General features: G+C 50.5%; 1 protein-coding gene across 2 annotated transcripts in view; it reads left to right on the top strand.

Annotated features, from left to right (window-relative positions):
- The window catches only part of KSR2 (kinase suppressor of ras 2), a 383,972-nt gene extending 363,613 nt beyond the window's left edge, over positions 1-20,359 (top strand). For both annotated transcript variants that reach the window (XM_046640610.1, XM_046640609.1), the window contains exons 15-20: positions 5,342-5,438; positions 6,469-6,602; positions 12,205-12,336; positions 16,311-16,440; positions 17,414-17,547; positions 19,693-20,359. In XM_046640610.1, coding sequence (XP_046496566.1) covers positions 5,342-5,438; positions 6,469-6,602; positions 12,205-12,336; positions 16,311-16,440; positions 17,414-17,547; positions 19,693-19,699 — 634 coding nt within the window. In that variant the 3' untranslated portion in view covers positions 19,700-20,359. The remainder of the gene's footprint in view (positions 1-5,341; positions 5,439-6,468; positions 6,603-12,204; positions 12,337-16,310; positions 16,441-17,413; positions 17,548-19,692) is intronic.
- Positions 20,360-20,614: the final 255 nt, after the last annotated feature.

Genomic DNA, 20,614 nt, shown 5'->3' with positions numbered 1-20,614 from the left:
GATTTGAGCCACTGTTCAAGGAGTACATGTGGTGGCCAGATGCTAGGCCAGGCACTGTACTTATGTGATCTCATTTCAACCCCCTGTACCCGTGAGACAGTGCTGGCTTACCCACTGTACTAGTTTCCTAGAGCTGCCGTATAAACTACCACAACTTAGTGGCTGAAAGAACAAAAATTTATCATGCAGTTCTGGAGCTCAGAAGTCCAGATGGCTCTCACAGGGCTAGAAGCAAGGTGTCAGCAGGGCTGCGTTCATTCTGGAGGCTCTAGGGGAGAGTCTGTTCCTTGCCTTTTCTGGCTTCTGGAAGCTGCCTGCATCCCTTGGCTCATGGCCCCTTGCTCCACCTTCGAAGCCGGCTGTGATTGGCTGAGTGCTTCACACACCCCATCACTCCGACGTCTTCTTCCGCACTCAGGTCTCGCTCTGCCTCTCTCTTTTGCCTCCCCTTCCACTTTTAAGGACCCTGTGATTGCACTGGGCCCACCCAGATAACCCAGGGTCATCCCCCCATCTCAGGAGCCATAATTTAATCACATCGGCAAAGTCTCTTTGGCCATGTAAGGTAAATATGCACCGTTTCTGAGTATTAGGATGTGGGCATCTAATGGGGACCATTATTTAGCCAACCACACCCGTGGCTACAGATGCAGACACTGTGCCCCGAGGAGGCCCGGTGAGTCCCCAAGGCCATGTGGGCTCCGAGGTGGCGGAGCTGGGCTGGGAGCCGGTCAGTCAGTCTTCAGAGGCGATCCCCCCAGCCACCCCTCCCCACAATACACCATTCCCACTGGCCTGGGCCAAGGGGCTTGGCAGTGAGGGATCTGGAGGAGGGAAAGGAAGTGGCTGCCACAGGTGCCCAGACTTCGGTCCCAGCACTGTTTTGACAGAATGAGCCAGTTTGGACAAATGCCCTCAGAGACAAACCTTCTAGATGGTTTTATCTCATTGTTTCTGACAAGCTCCTTTGGGCTGGATTACAACAAACTTCTTACACCTGCAGTGCCATCTGGGCCAAAAGGCTCGCTGTGTCCCCTGGGATGTGGGGTCAAAGGCCAGCCTTATGTGAGCTGTCCGGGGCCGGGGCCGAGAGAGATGGTGGCCTGCAGATAAGATGGACATTTCCAGTTCTTGCTCCTCTTCTTGGAAAAAGCAGATCTTTGTTGTGGAAAGAGATACCAAGAGGGGTGTGTGTGTGTGTGTGTGTGTGTCTGTGTGTGTGTGTGTGTGTGTGTGTGCGCACGTGCCTCCTGCCCCAGAAGCTAGAGAAATGCTAAATATATCCTTGAGCCACTCAAACACCTTCTCCTCACCTCCAGACCGCCTGCTTCCCAGGCCAGCGGACCTCGTTCATCTTCACTGCCATAGGAGATGTTAGGAGTGACATTACAGCTGCCATTTACTGAGGGCCTGTGACGTGTGGAGTCTCAGAGGAGGTTGTTAAGAAGCAAAAGATGGGGATTAGGAGCATATGCCCTGGAGCCAGGCTGCCTGGGTTCAAACCCCAGCTCCACTTGACCCCTCTGAGCCTCAGTTCCCTCATCTGTAAAATGGGGCTGATCCCAAACGTCATTAAATCTAAGACGCCATCAGTGGGGATATGCTCCATTTATTTTTATGTGCTACAGAGAAAGAAATGCAGTGCCACGAAACCGTGACCTGTCAATGATTGCAAGATGTGTTCTGATCTCAGAGATGTTAAAATGTGCAGAAATGTGTGTCTTGGAGTCAATGAAATACAGCGAGAATACCCAGTTCATGGGGCTATTTTGCTTCGGCTGGCGCCTGGAACGTAGAAAGTCCTCAGTACGTTAGCTGGTATTGTGACCATTTTACAGATGAGGAAACTGAGGTCAAAGTCACTTCCCGAGGTCACCCAACGAATAGTGAATGGTAGAGTGGGAATTTGGGCTCCCTCGGCTGCATGTCTCTTTAATGGCCTGAAAATCATGTCCAATAACTGGGCACCCCCTCTGACGGGGCGAGGATGAGAGAAGGATCAGAAACAGGCTGACGTCACAGCTGTGTGTCCGTGAGTGGGTCCTTTGCCTCTCTGAGTCTCCATATCCTCACCGTAAGATGGGGGTGATGATGTGGGCCCTGCGGGGTTGCTGGAAGATTCCTGGAGGTGACTTAGGGCCCATGCATGTGCTCAGTAAACGCTCATCCTCTCCTCCCCTCCCTTCCCCCTTGCAAGTGGTTTTTAGGGCACCATTGTTAGCCACAGAAATTCCCACTCAGAGCAGTTGCCATGGACACTTGGACTGACTAGCCTGGACTCTCCGAGCCTCAGCCGCCCTGGTCACCTGCCTAATGCCCACCCCTGCTTAGAGCTCATTCTTGCCCCGCACCTGCCGTCCGGCTCAGCCCCCCATCAACACCTGGTGGGTGCAGCCAGGCCCAGAGCCCCTAACTCCTCTGTCGACACTGCCTGTCGGGACTGCGTGAAGAGTTCAGAAAAGGATACCTGGGCTATCAGAGTTGGTTTAGATTTTCTTTTAAATTTCAACACTGTATTAATTGTTCATCCTTTCCTTGCTGGTTTTTTTTAAAGTCAACGTTTTTTTGGAAGAATAGCATACCTGCCAAAGTGTCCAGCTCCAGAACACAGCCGGATGAATTTCTACTAAATATACACCTATGTAACCAGCACCCAAATCAAAGCGCAGGTCATCACCTGCCCCCAGCTCCCTTCATGGCTCTTCCAGTCTCCCCACTCCTCAAGGGTCACCATTATGCTCACTTCTGCACATGGCTCAGTTTTGTCTGCTTTCACACTTTATCGAAATGGAATCATTCAGTGTGAGTCTTGTGTGTCTGGCGTCTTTTGCTCAACATTATGTTTATGAACATCATGTCCTCTGCAGTTAGCAATAGTTCATTATTCTAGAGTACAGTATGAATATAGTTTATATGGATATATCACATTTATCCATTTTTCTGTTGATGGACATTTGGGTTGGTTCTAGTTTGGGGCTATTATGAATGTGTTGCTATTAACATTCTAGAACATTCTAGTACATTCTAGTACATGTCTGTGGGTGACCATGGGTATGCATGCCTGCTGGGTACGTACTTAGAGGAAGAATTGCTGGTTGTGGGTTATTTGTGTATTTGTGTGTTTAGTAGATGTGCCAAGCTGTGGTCCTACCAATTTATAGCCCTGTCAGTGTTAGTTTGTCCATGGCTGCAGACGCCATAGGGTAGTGAGAGAAGCAAAGACTTCAGCAGCTGCTGCTGGAAAGGAGGATGTGAGCAGGGAAAGAAGACGACAGGGATGGACATTGGAAACCTGTGACCCATGTGCAGTTACCTTAAGCAGAAGTCTCTGGGAGTCTTGGAGCCTGTAGTGATCGTTTGCTCTGCCACCCGCAGTGGGCATGGTATTTTCTGGGCTCTGGCCTGTAATGAGTGTAGGTGGCTGTTCAAGAACAAAGGATCCAGAGGAGGGAATCCGCCCACGGTCTCTGCCATCCCGAATATTTAAATGTCAATATGGTTTAATTGGCTGTGCAGACCACCCCACCTCCACCGCTCCTCCAGCAGCCACAGCAAACACCCTGCCTGGGACAGCAAGGCGGGGACAGCCTTGAGTCATCGTGGCTGCCACCCGCCAACTTCCAGGGCGACCTTGGACAGGAGACTCCCTGTGAGTCAGCTACTCTGGGCCGCTCACCTTCAGCAGGTGAAGAAAAGGATCTTAGTCAAAGATCATGGGCAGTTATACATAGCATTTTGGGGTGGTGGATGGATGGATAATAGAAGTGATCTGTGTATAAATTTATGATTTATATATATTTGCACAAGTTTGTGTGTATGTCTACCATTTGACTGATCATTGACTCTCTCTCAGCATAGCCAGCATTTCATGAGGACTCGCTATGTGTTAGCACAGAGAGATGGCTACACCTGCACACCCCAGCTTTCATGTGATTCTCCTAATAACCCTAGAATGCAGGAACTCTTGGCCTCATTTTACAGACAAAGAACCTGAGCCTCAGAGAGGTTAATTCACCTGCCCAGGGTCACACAGTCACTAACTGACAAACCAGGATTCTAACCCAGAGTCTGACTCTAGGCCTCTGTTCTCCTGACCACTGTGCACGCTTCCCACCAGGTGCCAGGCATGGTGCCGAACTCTTTCTCTCATTCATTGCTCATACTAACTCTACAAGGTGGATATCATTAGTTCCATCTGGTAGATGAGGAAACAGGCCCAGAGATGTTAAGGAACCCACCAAAAGACACATAAGAAGGAAGGAAGGTACAGAGCTGGGGTTTAAACTGCGATCCCTCTGCTACCAGAGTTCTGGTTTCAACTACAGGATCTTGGCTAACTCTAGCATCCAACAAGGGCTCAATAAATACTAAAGGAACGAATAAAAAGCCTGGAGTATTTTAGCAATAAAGTCAGATTAAAAGAAAAATTCAAGCCATTATTTTGACATCCATGGAAAATGAACTTTCCTAATATCATCCCTTCTTCTTGCAACCGACGTTGGATACTATGAGCCAGACACAGTGCTAGGGGCTGGGAACGGTGACTCTAGAATTCCTTCATTCCTTCCTTCATTCATTCATTCACTTGTTCCTTCGGTGACTTTACTGAGGGCGTGCTCTGGGTGTGCCAGAAACTGGGCTTACTTCAGAGGAGGAGGATGGATGAGCATGCAGGCTTCTAAATGAGGAGGTGTTACTGTCACTGCATAATGTCCGTTTTCCTCTTGTCATTCATCTTAAACCACTGGTCCTCGAAATGAGCTCAATGAGGCTGAAAAGAGTTGGAGATCCCTCTATCTAGACAGGTGTCTGGTTGGGGGAGTATTATTGGTGTTTACACGCCCCTGTCTAAAGGCTTCAATGCATCATTTGCTGATGGTACTTAGTACACATCAGCCACTGCTTTGCTGGTGTTTCATCACTGTCCCCACACACCAGCAGCTCCTGGCGAGTGGGAGCAGCTGGGACGAGTGGCCAGCAGAGTGCTGTCTGAGTGGTATCTGAGGACCCCTGAAGTTGTCGGTTTATGCACAGCTTTCCATCTGTGCGACCTGGAACAGAGGGAGTGTGGCGAACCTACTTCTGGACCAGGTTGGAGTCTGTGGGCATCCTTGGATGCTGGAGGGTGTTGAGGAAGGTCCGGAAGACCCTCAGAACACTTGCTCCCAGCCCCGCATCCCAGAACCAATTCTGAGGTCCAGCCGCAGGCTTATTATCTCATAGGCATAATAGTGGCGTGGCCACGTGTCCCCTCTGTTCTATGTCACTTCTAACAACTGTCGTCATGGTCACCTTCTTCTTAACAACTGCCAAGAATTTATCTTGTCCTTTTGCTTTTCAGCCTCTGCAAGGGACGGACACTCTATTCTGTGGTGAGGGACGCCAAGATCGTCTTGGATGTCAACAAAACAAGGCAAATTGCCCAAGAAATCGTGAAGGTACGGTGGGGTCTGGGGCCTCCTCCCTGAACCTCGGAACGACCCAGCCCCTCCTGAGACCCATGGTCTGGCTTCAGACCAACAGTCTGGGCTTGAAAAAAATCAGACTCGACCTGAAAAATACCAGGCTGTGTGTATGTAAGAATTTTGCAGAAATACAACCATCGGGGCTGATCTGCTAATGTTTGGTTTCCATCTGGTGCCTCATCATCATGATAATTGGATGTTTACAGGGACCAGGGGGGATGTTCTCACTGTTAGAATCCCGCACCCCTTGAATCCTTGAATCCCCATGCGTACAAGCCACCTCTCTCCGCAGCTTCTGGGGAAATGTCAAATTGTTGGGTGTTGTCTGGGATTAAAACAAACAAGAACATTCTGCGTTTTCTCACGGGTGCCTCATTAGTCAGTTGTGATCAGGCTTTTATTTCCCATTGGAAGTGTCAGGACTGAGCTACAAGAAGAAATAAAAATGTGACTGCTCATAAAAGCAAAACAAATATAGAGACATTCACCCTGGAGCCAGACCTCTAGGAGACTCTTCTCCATGTTCCTCATTGTCAGGTCGTGGTCCACCTCTTGAGGGATGCAGTGCGCTCTGCAGTGGGGTGGGTCAAGCTGATATAAGGAACGGTCTCCTGCGAGGAGTTATTTTTCAAAGAGGAAGAAGTAGGGAAAGATGGTCGATGGAATTCCTTTCTCTGGGGACCTCTTGTCAGGTCTGTCGCTTCCCTTTTCCCTCTAGAGACATCTTCCTTTGTTTCTTCTTCAGGAAGCAGGAGAGCAGGATGGAGATGGTTTGCAGTAGTCCGAGGGTGGTGGCAGAATTGTTTCTTGGGGACCCTCCCTGTTGCCACTTGCCAAGCCTTCTCCTGTGCCACCTGCAAGCCCTGGGGCACGTCCCCAGCTCTGCAGCTGTTCAGTGGGGTCTCAATGGAAAGGGACGGAGTGTGAACCGTAAACCCAAGCCAGGATGGCAGCTAGCGCTTGGGTTTTCTCTGGCGACTCCCTGTGTCCTTGCTTCTTGTAGGGCATGGGCTACCTCCACGCCAAGGGAATTCTCCACAAGGACCTCAAGTCGAAGAATGTCTTCTACGACAACGGCAAAGTGGTGATCACGGACTTTGGGCTCTTCAGCATTTCCGGGGTGCTGCAGGCTGGCAGGTGAGAGGTGGTGGAAGGGCCTGGAGGGTTCATGATAGATGACCATCAGGGGTTGAGAAGTCACTAAATGGCTTTAGTGACCTGGACTCGGTAGTTGGGTCGAAGGTCGCTTAGCTCAGCAGCTAGGCTGCTCTGCTGACAAGGCGGCGCTGATGCCCAGGTCATTCTCTGATTCCAAAGGGGCTTGTCTTGCAAATGGCACCTTTGAGCGGACACAGAGCATCCCCAAATCCTGCAAAGCCCTTGCCCTTGAGTTTCACTGGAGGACTCTTCACTTAGTCCAAGTACGCACCTGGGAGTTGGGATCACCCAAGATGGCCTTGCTCAGAATTTTCTTATGAATTCATTAATTTTAGTACAGCAAGAGTGATTAACAGAGCAAGTGATTTAAAGTCAGACCCACCCGGGGGCCCCGCTTGGCTCTGCCACTTATTAGCCATGACTTTAGTCAAGGCGTGGAACTCCTCTGAACTTTAGTTTCCTCGCCTGCGAGAAAAATGATGGGTACGATGACGCCCAAGGGTTGTAGTGTTCTCGTGAGGATAAAATAAAATCACATCCAGCCCAGCGCCTGGAGCACAGGAAACGCTGGGAATGGTAGCTGCTGCTGAGCTGTTGTAGTTAGTATTAATTTGCATATACCTCCCCAGTCTCACTCAGGAGAATCATTAACCATCATTAAGTAATTAACTCTCAGCCGCCACTCACCCTAGAGCAAGCCGCCTTGAGTTGACCTCGTGAAAAACAGCTTGATCCCAAATAAACAAGCCATATTCAGAAAGTCTACCCTTTGCGATTTTTAATTTGGAATGTGTATGTCGTGCATGCGCTCGCGCACACACACTCACACAAACTTTAAACCTTGCGTGTTTTCTCTGATCACGCCCCTAATAATGAATGGTGCACCTCTCCAGAAAGGCAGCCTCATGCTTTCTCTCATTTGACTTCAGTTTCAGCTGCTTTGGAGAACCACGGATCTCTTTAAGGTACACCCCAGGGCCCCCGGAAAGTGAATTTTGTTCACGCTCTATGATACCTTGAATCTAAGTCAGACCATCCGAAATTTGGCACAACTTGACCTAGCTGTTTCTGTGAGATGCAGTGACAAACAGAAGCTGACGTATCTTTTTCAGATTTTACTCCATCCAAAAAAATTCAGTCTCCAAATCTACAGTACCGAAGATAAGAAAATAAGGAGGCAGTAAAGAAACAACTAGATCAATGAATAGATAGATGGAGAGGGTCCCTCAGGTCTGCACCCAAGAAGCAGGAGGGCTGGACCGTGCCGGTTCTTTCCTCCCGCTGCCTCCCAGCAGCACTGATGTTCAGGTTTGCTGGGAGGGGAATCACTCGCTCACCTGTTCCCGTCCTTCCGCTGCTGTAGGCTAAGGCCACAGGGAGCAGCAGTTGGTGACATCACTATGAACTCAACTATTTGTGTCCAGACAAAAAGAGGTCCAGCAGGTGTTTTCTTTAACTTAGTTCAAGGATCTTTTTAAAAAAAAAAATCAGATTTCTCCCTTCTGGTGGCGTGTCCATACTTTCCATTTCTTCTTGTGGGGGATTCTTCCCCAAGTGGAGGAAAGGGGCGCAAAGCCTCTCACTTTCTTCCTTTTGATTCATGGTTTTCTGAAGCCACAGGGGGAAGAAGAGGAAAAGGAAATGGAATGACGTGAGCATCTTTTCCTTCACTCACTCCCAGAGGCCCAGTGTCAATCAGGAAGGGAGTTCAAGTCAAGGGCACGGGGGTTTCCAACCTCGTTGCCCGCACAGCACCCCTGCCCCGCCCCTGCTCCAGCTTGGTTGTCAATACAAACCCCCCTAGTGTCGTGAGAGGCCAGGGAGCCCTCAGAGACAGCTTCCAGCAGAAATCCACCTTTCTCAGCTACCACAAAGCCATTAGTGGCTTCCTGTGCTTTGATGTAAGGGCCTTCGTTTAGAACTTTCCCCTTAATGATACTGTTTCTCCAAGAGTTAGTGTAGAATTGTGGTTAGGAGGCTAGTCTCTGGGGTTTTAAAGACTTGCAGTCAAACAGATCTAGCTCTGTCACTTATGGCCTCTGTGGCTCTGGACAGGTCACTTACATGATTTGAGACTCTGTGTCTTCATCTGTAGAATAGAGATGATATCCATCTGATCGCAGGTTTGTGAGGATTAAGTGGGATGCACAACCTGGCGTACAGTAGGCGCTCAGAAGGAGTTACTTGCCTTCCTGCCCTCCCCTCAGTGAGAGCTTAGGGTGTTGATGGCACTGGGTGCCCATCGGGGGAGATCTGCCAGGCTGGGGCAGGGTGGGGTTGCCCAGTGAGGTGAGCAGGTCCTGAACATCCTAACAGATCCCAGGGCTTCCCCCAGCCCGTCCGCGGCATTGCGAGCAAACAGCTGTTCTGCCATCGTCAAGAAAAGGTGCCATTTGAGATGCCAGCTCTATCATGCGCAGGCTGTTATTAATCATAATAATAACCACGATGAGGATGATTTGGGTTAGTCACTGGTGGGCCCATCACCATGGGAATGGGACACCCCAGGGTGTCTGTGCCAGGTCTGACTCCTGCCCCTTCCCAGGCGTGTGCCCACGCCCGCCCCAGGCTGATGGTTGTCAAGTGGCCACCCTTCCTCCTCCTGGTCCGGCCCTGCGATTCCAAACCCCCACTGACCCAGCGAGTCAGGAAGAGGCAGCAGGGGAGGTTGAAGGAGATGGGAACTGAGAAGCTTGTCCTTTTGGCCAGAGCTTCCCACCCCATGCCACCCCACCCCCCTGGCCTGGGCACGCAGGGAAATATCGGCTGGCCCAGGCCACGGCCCCACTTTCTTGGATGACATTCTTTCTTGGGGCTCTAGTCTCAACTCCATTTCTGAGTCCCCAAGATAAAAAAATATCCACGCGTAATAATTCTGTCCACTAATCGTGTGGCCCTGGCAGCTGACATAGCCCCACAACCTGCATTGTCTCCTTTTCATCTTTGTGCCGGCCGTGTGGCCATTTTGCAGATGGGAAAATGGAGACTCGGCTCTGCTCAAGGTCACATAGCTAGTAAGCCACAGGTGGGTCCTTAAACCCCTGCAGGTGGCCCCAAGTCTAGAAGCAAGAACTCTCTGGACCCTGCCAACTCAAGGGCTTGTTAATGGACTTGAGTCCTACTTTCTGGCAGAGGGTGTGTTCTATCAGGTCTGCTGTACAGAGCCATGTTCCTAATGCTGACAGACTGAAATTGGGACATTTCCTTATTTTATGTATAAATTAGAACAGTCATTCTCGGTCGGGGCCCTCCTGCCCCCCCAGGGACATTGGTGATGCCCGGAGACATTTTTGGTTGTCACAACAGGGGAGGAGGTGCGACTAGTATCTGGTCGGTGGTGGCCCAAGGATGCTGCTCAGCCCCCTACAGTGCATAGGATGGCCCCCACCACAAAGAATGATCCAGAGCAAAAGCCAGCACGCCAAACTCCTAGAGCCTGTCTCGTCAGGGTTCTCTGCTCCCCGCAGGTGTCATCCGCAAGGCGAGTTCAGGGAGCACGTGAACAAACGTTGTTCATCTTCATTTGAATGTGCACTAAAACAGTGCTTGTTTCCATTTATAGTCGTGTTTAAAATATATATATATATTAGTGAAAAAATCCATTTGTAGTAAATAACAGTCCAAGCAGCACGGTCCAATATGGTAGCCACCAGCCACATGTGGCTATACAATTGTAACTTGATTTAAAATTAAATAAAGTTAGAAGTTCGGTTCTTCTGTGGCACTAGCCGGATTTCGCATGCTCAGTAACCACCGTGGCTAGGGGCTGCCATATTGGGCAGCACAGACAGAGAACATTTCCATCATCGTGGAAAGTTCTCTTGGATCACGCTGCTCTGGAAGGTGTTCAGATAGGGCAAGAATCATGATTATAGGACACGAGTGAGTGCGTGAAAGGAACAGAGCATCACACCTCGTGTAGCTCAGAAGCCCACCCTGGAGGAACTGCACGAGCCAGCCAGCCCCAGGTCCCCAGCGGGTCTCCACATGCTGGAGGCGCTGGTCCTTCACGATTTCGCTCTTGATGGTTCGAGATCTCCGTCTCCCTATCCCACTCCTTCCCACTTTCCCTGTGTTGACTGGCCCTTTCCTGGGAGTCTTGAACCCATGGAAGCCTCATAGGAGGTCTGCTCAGATTTCAGTCCCAAATGAAAAGCCGTGGACTTGCCGAAGACTTCCAGTGTGAAGAAGGGAGCCAGCATCCTTCCTCTTCCAGGAATGCATCCTAAGGAAGAATCATAGAGGCCAGTGAAGGGATATATTCACAGCAGCTACCCACAGATGTTCATCACAGCATCATATATAGTGGTGAAGGGGGGACCACCTAAGGCCCATCAACAAAGGGTTGGCTGTATACATTTTAATAGGCACATGGGATGGCACGATGTGTGGCAATTACACTGGCCTTCTTTAGGTTTCTAGAACACCGTAAACAGGGCCTGCCTTGAGCTTTTGTCCTAATTGTCCCTTCTGCCTAGAATACAGTCACGTGTCACTGTCTTCTCCTTGTTCTCATGGCTGGATCCTTTATGTCACATAAATCTTAGCTCACGTTTTACCTAAAGGAAGCTCCCTCTTCTCTTTGACACATTCCCGTATTTAAATTTTTTATACCACTTATCACTAGCTATATTTTTCCTATTTATTTAATTCATCTGTTGTCGCCTTCCCCAAGCAAGGTGCAGGCCCCAGGAGGGCAGGAGCCGTGTAGGTCCTGTTCACTGCTGTGTTCCCCGTGCTGAGAACAGAGCCTAAGCGTAGTAGATGCGTCACAAATACAGTCAATCCTCATAATACGCGGATTCCATATTTGCTAATTCACCTACTCACTAAAATTTATCTATAACCCCCAAATCAATACTCATGGCACATTTGCAGTCACTCATGGGCATGTACAGGATGGTGAAAATTTGAGCCACTTGACATGGCATGTTCCCATCCAGGGTGGGACAAGAGGATGCTCTGCCTTCTTGTTTTAGCTCTCGTACAGAGGTGACCGGAGCTGGAGACCTGAGGGGGAGGGCAGTGCAGCGCAGGAAGCTCGACTCTGCAGCCAGCTGGATGGGGTTTTACAGCTCTGCCACCTGGTAGTGGGGTCGCCTCGGGCAAGTCACTTAACACTTCTGAGCCTCATTTCTTTTGTGTAAAATAAAGAAAATAGAGTAGGCTAGGATAAGTTGTTTTTAGGATTTAGGATTATAAGCTATGCGAATGTGTGCACGTGTGTGTGTATGCATATGTCCTGTAGGAGCAAATGATTCGGCATTTGCTAATTCGGAGTCTGCAGAGACTTTATAGAACCACAAATGACAAGAATCAGCTGTGTTCGTGGAGTGAAGATGGCGAAGTGGGGGCCTCAGAGGCCGAGGGTCCCGATGATGGTTTGATTGTTGAGTGTCTGTCCAGACCAGCCTTCCCGGCACCTCACACCGGCTCTTGGCCTTAAGTACGAGGTCAGCAGCACCTGCTGGGGGGATGTGAGAGAGCCAGCAGAGATGGTCCAGGGACTTGGGGCCAGTGCTGGGGGACCGATCCCCCCCAGGCTGTGACACGGCGCTCACTCTGTGCTTTGCTTCTCCAGGCGGGAGGACAAGCTGCGCATCCAGAATGGCTGGCTGTGCCACCTCGCACCCGAGATCATCCGCCAGCTGTCTCCCGACACGGAGGAGGACAAGCTCCCCTTCTCCAAGCACTCGGACGTCTTTGCACTGGGGTAGGTGGCCCACCCTGTCCTTCCAGAGCCCCAGCCCAGGCCGAGGGGCAGTTATCATTTCTTTGGTGCTTTTGAAAGGGCCAGGGCACCTGTCTGTGGAGGCAAAGGTGGCTGGATTTCTCGGTGAAACTGGGGGGATCTGAGTGGGGTAAAGTAGAAACAGTGCCCCAGCAAAGCTTCCTGCCTGGTTTCTAACTGCTTATGTGACTGTGATAAGTTACCCGACTCATTCCCTCATTCATTCATGCAAGAGCTTTTCCCTCGATGCCTACTGTTAACAAATTATCCAAAAAACCTTAATGGCTTAAAATAACATTTATTATCTCAAGTTTCCAGGGCCAGGACTTTGGGAGTGGCCTAGCTGAGTGGTTCTGGGCTGGCTCAGGATCTCTCATGAGGTCGCAGTCAAGATGTCGGCCAGGGCTGCAGTCTCATCTGAAGACTTGACGGGCTGGGGATCCACTCCCAAGGTGGCGCACTCACGGGGTTGTTGGTGGGAGGCCTCAGTTCCTCACCACATGGCCTTTCCAAAGGCTGCTTGAGTGACCTCACAACATGCCAGCTGGAAGCCCCATTGCCTTTGTGACCGAGTCCCAGAAATTACGTGTTGTCACTTGCACCATGTTCGGTTTGTTAGAAGCAAGTCACTAAATCAAGAGGAAGGGAATTAAGGTCTGCTTTTTGCAGGAAGGAATATGAGAGAATTTGTGGACATATTTTAAAGCCACCAACGGTCCCTACTCTGTCTTGTCTGGTGGAAGACAGAGCACATTTTAGCAAAGTATGATAAATGCTATGCTGAGGATAAACATAAAACTGTGGGAATAAGAGAAGAACTAAATCCAGCTTGGGGGATCAGAGAGGGCTTCCTGGAGGAGGTGACTCTTGAGCCTTAGTTAAAGGTTGAATATAAGTAGGTCAGGGGAGGGTAAGGTGAGGTGTCCAGATAGAAGGAACATATGAAAAGACACAAGGGCAGAAGAGAACAAATTACCTGAAATGGAGGAACGTGTGGGGCGTGGAGGGAGAAGGGGGGCTGAGGGGTGGAGAATCAGGAAAAAGTAAGGCTGGGGGCGGTGAGATGAGAGGCTAGACAGGAACCAGGCATCCTGCAAGGACTTAAAGACTGAGTTAAGGAGTTTTCACTTCATCTTCACAGTACTAGGGAGCCATTGATGGTTATTAAACAGAGGAGCAACATAATTATATTGCTAGTTTTAGAACAATCTCTCTACTGTGTCAAGAATGGAAGAAGGACAAGCTTGAGGCTGGGGGACCAATCCAGGGGAGATGCTAGCTTTCTCCACTGAATCAGTGCCAGTGGGTATGAAAGCTGGAAGAGACATAAGAACCATTCGTGGGGTTGCAGCAATGGGGCTTGATGATGGATTGAATGTGAGCAGTGCCCAGATATCTACCTTAAACACCCAGGGGGGAGAGTGGTGTTATTCATGAAGGTAGCGACCCTGGAGGTGAGGCAGGGTTGGGGCATGCCAGGGAGTCAAAGAGAACAAATTTGGACACAGAATTGGCACTACTTTGGAGATGACCAATGGAACCAACCAGAAGGCAGCTGAATCTACACATCTAGAGTTTGGGAAAGGGGAGTTTAGGATTGTCAGCAAAGAGAGAGGAAGGGCAGCCATGGGAGAGAATGAGACGTCTTTGAAAGTGGGGAGGGAGGAGAGACTCCAGGACGTAGCCCCAAGATGCAGAACAGCACGCTCTGAGAAGGTGAGCTGGGAAGGTGTCTGTGTGCCATCCCTCAAATGGCCGTGCTAATCCTCACCTTACCTCGTCCGCGGGGCGGTTGCAAGGGCTGCCAGAGAGGACGCTGGGGAAGCCGGGAAGGAAAGTTGCAGGCTGCAGATGTGGGCAAGTAGACAGCAGCCTGAGTGATGTAGACAGACCGTCTTGTGGAAAAGTACCCACACTGCGTCCTGTCTGTAAATCTCGGGGGGCGGGTGTTTGCTGGCACATCAGAATTCTCGACATCTGTCACTTGGACCCCTTTAGAGACTGTCACTTGCCCTAATTAGTTTGTGCCCAAACTTGATGTAGTTAGATATTGTTATCTGAAACCAATTGCAGTCGTTAAGTTGGTATCTTTTAGTATAAATTTAGCAAAAGAAAAAATGTAATTAACAAAATGTACCAAAGTAAGTAATTGGTTTCCCACTGGAGTTTTCATCTTTAGCAATTTTTTTTTTTCTTAAAGCGAGTTTCTCTTGAAAGTTGGGTTTGAAAGGAAGTTTTAATGAGGCTTTTATTCCTGACACTGTTGAATTCTGAGGGACCTGGTACTCTGGTTTCCTGCCAATTAGGTGCATCTTGTTGCCTGGGAACACCATGCTCAGGCATGACTTAGAATGAAAAGGGACTTTTAAAAGTGTGTTGAGCACCATGTTAAGCTTTTTAATGGTGCCGTCTCCTGGAATCGTCACAAGCACCCTTCAGCGCCGGTACCTTTGTAATTCCCAATTGACAGGTGAGGAAACTGAGGCTCCGAGCGGCTCCGAGACTTGCCTTATGGTAACTGGTGGTGGAGCAGCCGATCAGACTTGGGACAGCCCACCTCCAGAATTGGAGCTTTAGATCTCGGGGCCTCAAGGGGCTGGAGAGTCGTTTCCCCAGGCAAAGTTCTACTTCCGTCAAGACCCATCGAGGCGTTTGAGGAGTGCGTGAGAAACACCTGTAAGGTCCCCGCCCAGGGCCAAGCTCCTGAGAGGCTTCCTCCCTCTCTCACGTGAGCGGTGCCTGCTGTCTCTCTGTGCCTCCTTCATGGGGCCCCAACCATCAGCTTCAGAGTTGCCGTCCCAAACTGTTCACTGCCCCGATTACGAAGGACCCTTCAACAGGATGGAGGGGGCGCTTCCAGTACAGCATAGTGGCCCGTGGTGCCGTTCTGTAATCAGACGAACTGGATTCAGCTGTCGCTGCACCTCTTATTTGCTGTGTGACCCTGGGTGGGATCCATGACCTTCCCGAGCCTCAGTTTCCTCATCTGTAAAATGGGGATAATAACAGTGCCTCCTGTTTTCAAATGTAGGCTTTGTTATTATTCAGGTGTGATGAGGCCGACAGATTGGGAAGTGAATGCCCTTGAAAAGATGGTTTGTTACTCACAGTGCCCAAAAGGAGGAGGCATGTCATACCACGCAGGGAATCACCAGGGTTGGGCAGCAAGCAGAGGGAGGAGGAGGAAAATGTGGGCAAGAGCCTTGGCTGTGGTTTCCTGAGGAAGGAATGGGTGAGGCAGGGTGAGCAGGCTTAGGGTAGGCTAGTCTGACTAAGGTCAATGGGCTCCGGAGCTGGAGGCTGTCCTGAGCTGGACAGGGAATATTGGCCCTGAGGGTGAGAGCCTGATAGAGAGGTGGGGAGGGGCCTCTGGGCTGGCTGGTTTGCATATGAAAGGCACAGTCTGGGCGGGTCCTCTCCCATCTCTAGGCATTGGCTAGCCGGGGAGGGGCAGTCCCTCCAGACTCAGCAAGGCCCCAGGTGTCAAAGCATCGGAATAAAAAGCCACATGTAACACGCCTCCCCCATAATCATAATCAAGGCAAGGGGCTACAGTGGCATCTAGCATGGAGTAAAAGCTCAATGTGTTGTTTCTGATGATGATAATAGAGAACATCCTTGTAAATGAATTTTTGTCTGTATCCCTAATTATTCCCTTACGGTGGTTTCCTAGAATTACAAATATAGGGTCAGAGATCCTAGCCACGTTATATTAAACTGTTCAGGTTCTACGCTTTGATTCATTTCAATTCAGGCACCTGAGAAGGTGTCCTGGGGAAAGCGTGACTTCCAAGATATCCAGAAGCTTTAAGTGCATCCCGGTGGCAGAACGCCAGCCCCAGGAGGGAAAAACTGGGGAGCGGGGTGGTCAGTCAGCAGGCTGGCCGGGTGGGTGTGTGTTGGTGAGGGATATGAGTGACGTATCACACCAACACCCCCTTAATGTCTGCCAACAGCACAATCTGGTACGAACTCCATGCCAGAGAGTGGCCTTTCAAGACCCAACCAGCAGAGGCAATAATCTGGCAAATGGGCACAGGCATGAAACCCAACCTCAGCCAGATCGGCATGGGGAAAGAGATCTCGGTAAGTCCCGGCAGAGTGCCAGGTCTGGGGACAAGGGGAGAGGCAGACACAGTTCTGAGCCTTCTTTCTCCTGTGCGTTCAGGTTACAAATGCTTTCCCAGAAGGCGACAAGGAAGCACACCCACAACCTTGTCACATCCTGGTTTGGGGCTTAGCAAGCAAAACCTCGGAATATGCCTGCAATTCAGGTTCCTGCCATCAGAGGTGCAGTAGCACTCGGCCAGGATTTTCCTAGCGATAGATGGCTGAGTCAAATAGAACCAGAGAATTCCTCTTTTTCTGTTATTTTTTAAAGATATTCATTAGAAGATTACCCATACTAATGATTCTGATTTTATTTGCATCTACATAAAAATTTTAAGGTCTTACTCAGAACAAGATATACAGAAATGGAGAAGCCTGAGTATAAATTAATAATCGTTCTCTAAAACACAGCAGGAAGAGTCCTCTCTTTTGATCAGAAGACAGATGAGTCAGGGAAGGGATAATTATCTGTATGTTTTTAAGGATTACTTGCCTCTAGGTTTCCTCTCTCAGGTGAGGAGATTCTAAGGGTAGCTTTCCTCTCTTTGACTTTGAAGAGCCCTTATAGGGTTGGGATGTGAACAGAGATCTCAGGGTTTCCTTTCCTCCCTCCCTTTTTAGAAAAATGCCAAAAAACTCCTGGGGAGCATTACTGATCTCAGTGTATCCCAGACCTTCTAGTATAGGGCCCGTCTAGTTTGCTATACAGGCTCAGAAATTGGGGTGAATACAAGGATGGATGGGTGGATCATAGATGAAAGATAAATGCATGAATTGAAATGGACACATGGATGGATGGGTGGATGGATGGATGGGTGGATGGATGGATGATGGAGGAATATGGAAGTGGGGTAAGTGGGTAACAAATGGACAGATCCAATGAGGTGTGCCAAGGAGTAATCAAGAAGTCACCATTTATGTTCGTTCACCACATGTTGGTTTCTTTTAGGACATTCTTCTCTTCTGCTGGGCCTTTGAACAAGAAGAAAGACCTACCTTCACCAAGCTCATGGACATGCTGGAGAAACTGCCAAAGCGAAACCGCCGCCTATCTCACCCCGGACATTTCTGGAAGTCTGCAGAGTAGGTGTTCTTCTTTAGCATCCCTCTCCACTGCCCTGTCCTCTGCCCTTGTCACCTTTTTGCTCCCCTCTCCCCTGACTCCTCTGTCAGCCTCCTCCTTTCCATGCGCCCACCTCCCTCCCCCAGTCACCACCTTCCCCACCAGGTTTCTGTTCAGCGGGGTCTGCTCTGGGGTTTGGGTCCCAGACTCTGCCATCCGGGGCCTTGGTCCCTGTGGCTACCATGGCTACCTCTTTGCCTGTCTCTTCCTGATGAAGATCGATGCCTCAGTGACACTGAGCGTCAGGCGGCAAGGCTGTGCCCTACCTACCATGCCACATGTGTCAGCTATTCTGTGTACCCCACCACAAGGCCTAGCTTTCAGGAAATCTCCCCTCTGGGCCAGCAGTCTGTCCCCATCATGGAGTGAGAATACAGTGACAAAATAAATAAAGTCCCTGACCTCATAGGGCTTACATTCTAGATAGGGGACAATGGCAGATAAACATGTTTTAAAAGGACCATCATTTCAGATCGTAATCGTTGAAGAGACAATAAGACAGGCTGTGTGATGGTGATGGACAGAACGGGTCAGAGAAGGCCCCTTGAGAAGGCCCCTACGTGAGAAATGAGAGTCCCGGTGGGAGTGAGCACGCAGAGGTGGCAGAACAGGAAGGAAGTGGGTGGACCCTGGCGAGCAGGAGGGAGATGAGGTCCCAAGGGTGGCCAGAGGCCAGGTCAGCATGGTCTTACAGGCCAGGGTAGGGGCTGGGGTTTATTCAAAGGGTGACAGAACTTCTCAGAAGCTTTCTCATGACCAGAAGGCCCCCAAGAGGCCACGTGGTCCCACACCTGCTTCCCCAGGGCCCTCCACTCAGTGAACGTTGTGGGGACCTCGGCCACAGCCCCTAGTAGCATCTCATTATGTTCTGTCTCTATGAATTTGCCTATGCTAGATATCCCATGTAAGTGGAAGCACACAATATTTGTCCTTTTCTGTCATGCTTTCAAGGTTCATCCACATGTAGCACATATTAGAACATCACTTTCTTTGTATGGCCGAGTAATATTCCATCGTATGGATAGCCCCGGATTCTGTTTGTCCATTCATCTGTTGATGGACATCTGGTTGGTTTGCGCCTTTTGGCTGTTGTAAATAATGCTGCAGTGAGCATTAGTGTGGAAGTATCTGTTCGATTCCCTGCTTCCAATTCTTTGGGGTTGCGTTGTACGTCCATTGCACAGCACTGGTCTAGATCATCACCATGACGACCAGCATGATCTCCATCATCTGGGTACCACTTATTAAACATATGTGTGACAGGTGCTGTGCCAAGCATTCCATCTGCATTATCTCACTGAATCCTCAGAGTCCCCCTAGGAGGTAGGTGCTATTACTGTCTCTGTTTTACTTATGAGAAAACCAAGGCACAGAGGGGTTAAGTGCCTTCCCAAAGGTCACACAGCTAATAAGGAACAGAGCAGTTATTGGAATTCAGGTTGTCCTAGACCCTAAATCCATGATCTTGACCCTGCTTTCCAGGCAGGGATTACCTGTGTACCTTCTGGGTCTCTTTCCAGAACCATGCTGGAGGAGTAAGCACCAGTTTCTGCCCCTGATGCCCAGATCCTGGCATGACAGTCGTCAGCCAAGCCTCTGATCATAGCAGGAGTCTGTGGTACAGATCCTGGTCTCACCCCCTCTTCCTTAGCGAGTGTCCTGAGCAGCTCTACATGGCATGCAGACTGGTGTTTCAGCACCACGTGGCCTCAACCCAGCCACACGCTGGTGACCATCCCCAGTCCAGAAGCTACATGCTCCGGGGGGACGAGTTCTAGGTTCAAATCCTGACCCTGCCGTTTCCTGGCTGTGCACCCTGGGCAATACACTTAACCTCTCTGAACCTCTGTTGTCTCATCTGTAAAAAGGGTGCCTATCTTGCAGGCTATTCTCAGGCATCTATGAAATCAGGAATGTGTGGCACTTAGCACAGAGCCCTGCACATAGTAGGACCTCAGTAAATAGAAGTCACTCCTTTTCTTGTAGAGGACAGGAGCAGCTCATCTCAAACCACCTGGCCCTCTGAGAGGGTGCCACTTAACCAAAGATGGCATTGTCATATCCATGTGACCTCTTCCCATCTCTTCCTTCTTTCCCTGCTCCAGGCTGTGACCGTCGGACAAAGGGACCGCGCTCAGCTGCCTCGGCTCATGAGCCACTTCTTCTTCGCTGCTCTGCCCTCTGCCAGCTCAGGAGGCCAGAGGCTCACATCAGAGGGGACCGGCCCCGGCTGGCCTGGGAGCGCTGCACGACAGAGTTCGCAGCTTCCCTGCACCCCCCACGCGTGCCCCTTGGCTCAGGCAGGGCTGGGGACCCCCGACCCCTGAGCCAGGACTTAACGGGACCAGCCAGGGAGACGTGGAATTGATGCGTGAGGCCCGGGGGACAGCGTGGAGAAGAGAGCTGCAGGCTGGAAGCGGAGCCCCTGGGCCACGGAGACTGGGGCAGGAGGCCCCCGTGGGCAGGCTCAGAGGACCGGTCTGTGTGTACATGTGTGTCTTCGTGCGTGCCGCCTTTTGCTCTCAATTCCCCTTGACAAGCAGGAGTCCGGCCGGCCCAGCTCTGGAGCGCTCCTCGGCTGGTCTGGTCTGTGTCGAGGGTTCCGGCTGCCCTGTCTGGGAAGATGGGATGGGGATGCAGAGCTGGGCACCAACATGGTGGAGGCTGCTGGGCCAAGATCCGGGGGGGACTCAGCTGTTCCTTTGTAAACATCTGTTCTCAGAGGCCCCGACCCACGCCTGTCACGGTTTGTGGCACCTTTGCACATAGCTCCGAAATGCAGCAAAATGGTCTTGCATGTCTTTTGAGTTCTGGGTCTCTCTGGGGTACGGCTCCTCACTTCCGCCTTCTGTTCTGTGATGGCATTGTCCCTTTTTGCCTCACTGCCTCACCCGCCCCCTGCCATTCGGAAAGCACAGTGGCTCCCTGGCCAAGATGACTTCTGGGGCTCCTCACAGCTCACCTGCATCCATGACACCCCTGTAGGCTGGACCCCGAGGACTGGGCTCTGGGGAGGAAGTTCCAGGA

This window comes from Equus quagga, chromosome 15 (assembly GCF_021613505.1).
Source record: "Equus quagga isolate Etosha38 chromosome 15, UCLA_HA_Equagga_1.0, whole genome shotgun sequence".
Taxonomy (NCBI): domain Eukaryota; kingdom Metazoa; phylum Chordata; class Mammalia; order Perissodactyla; family Equidae; genus Equus; species Equus quagga.
The sequence above is the reverse complement of the archived record's forward strand: the minus strand, read 5'-3'. Positions and strand labels throughout refer to the sequence as shown.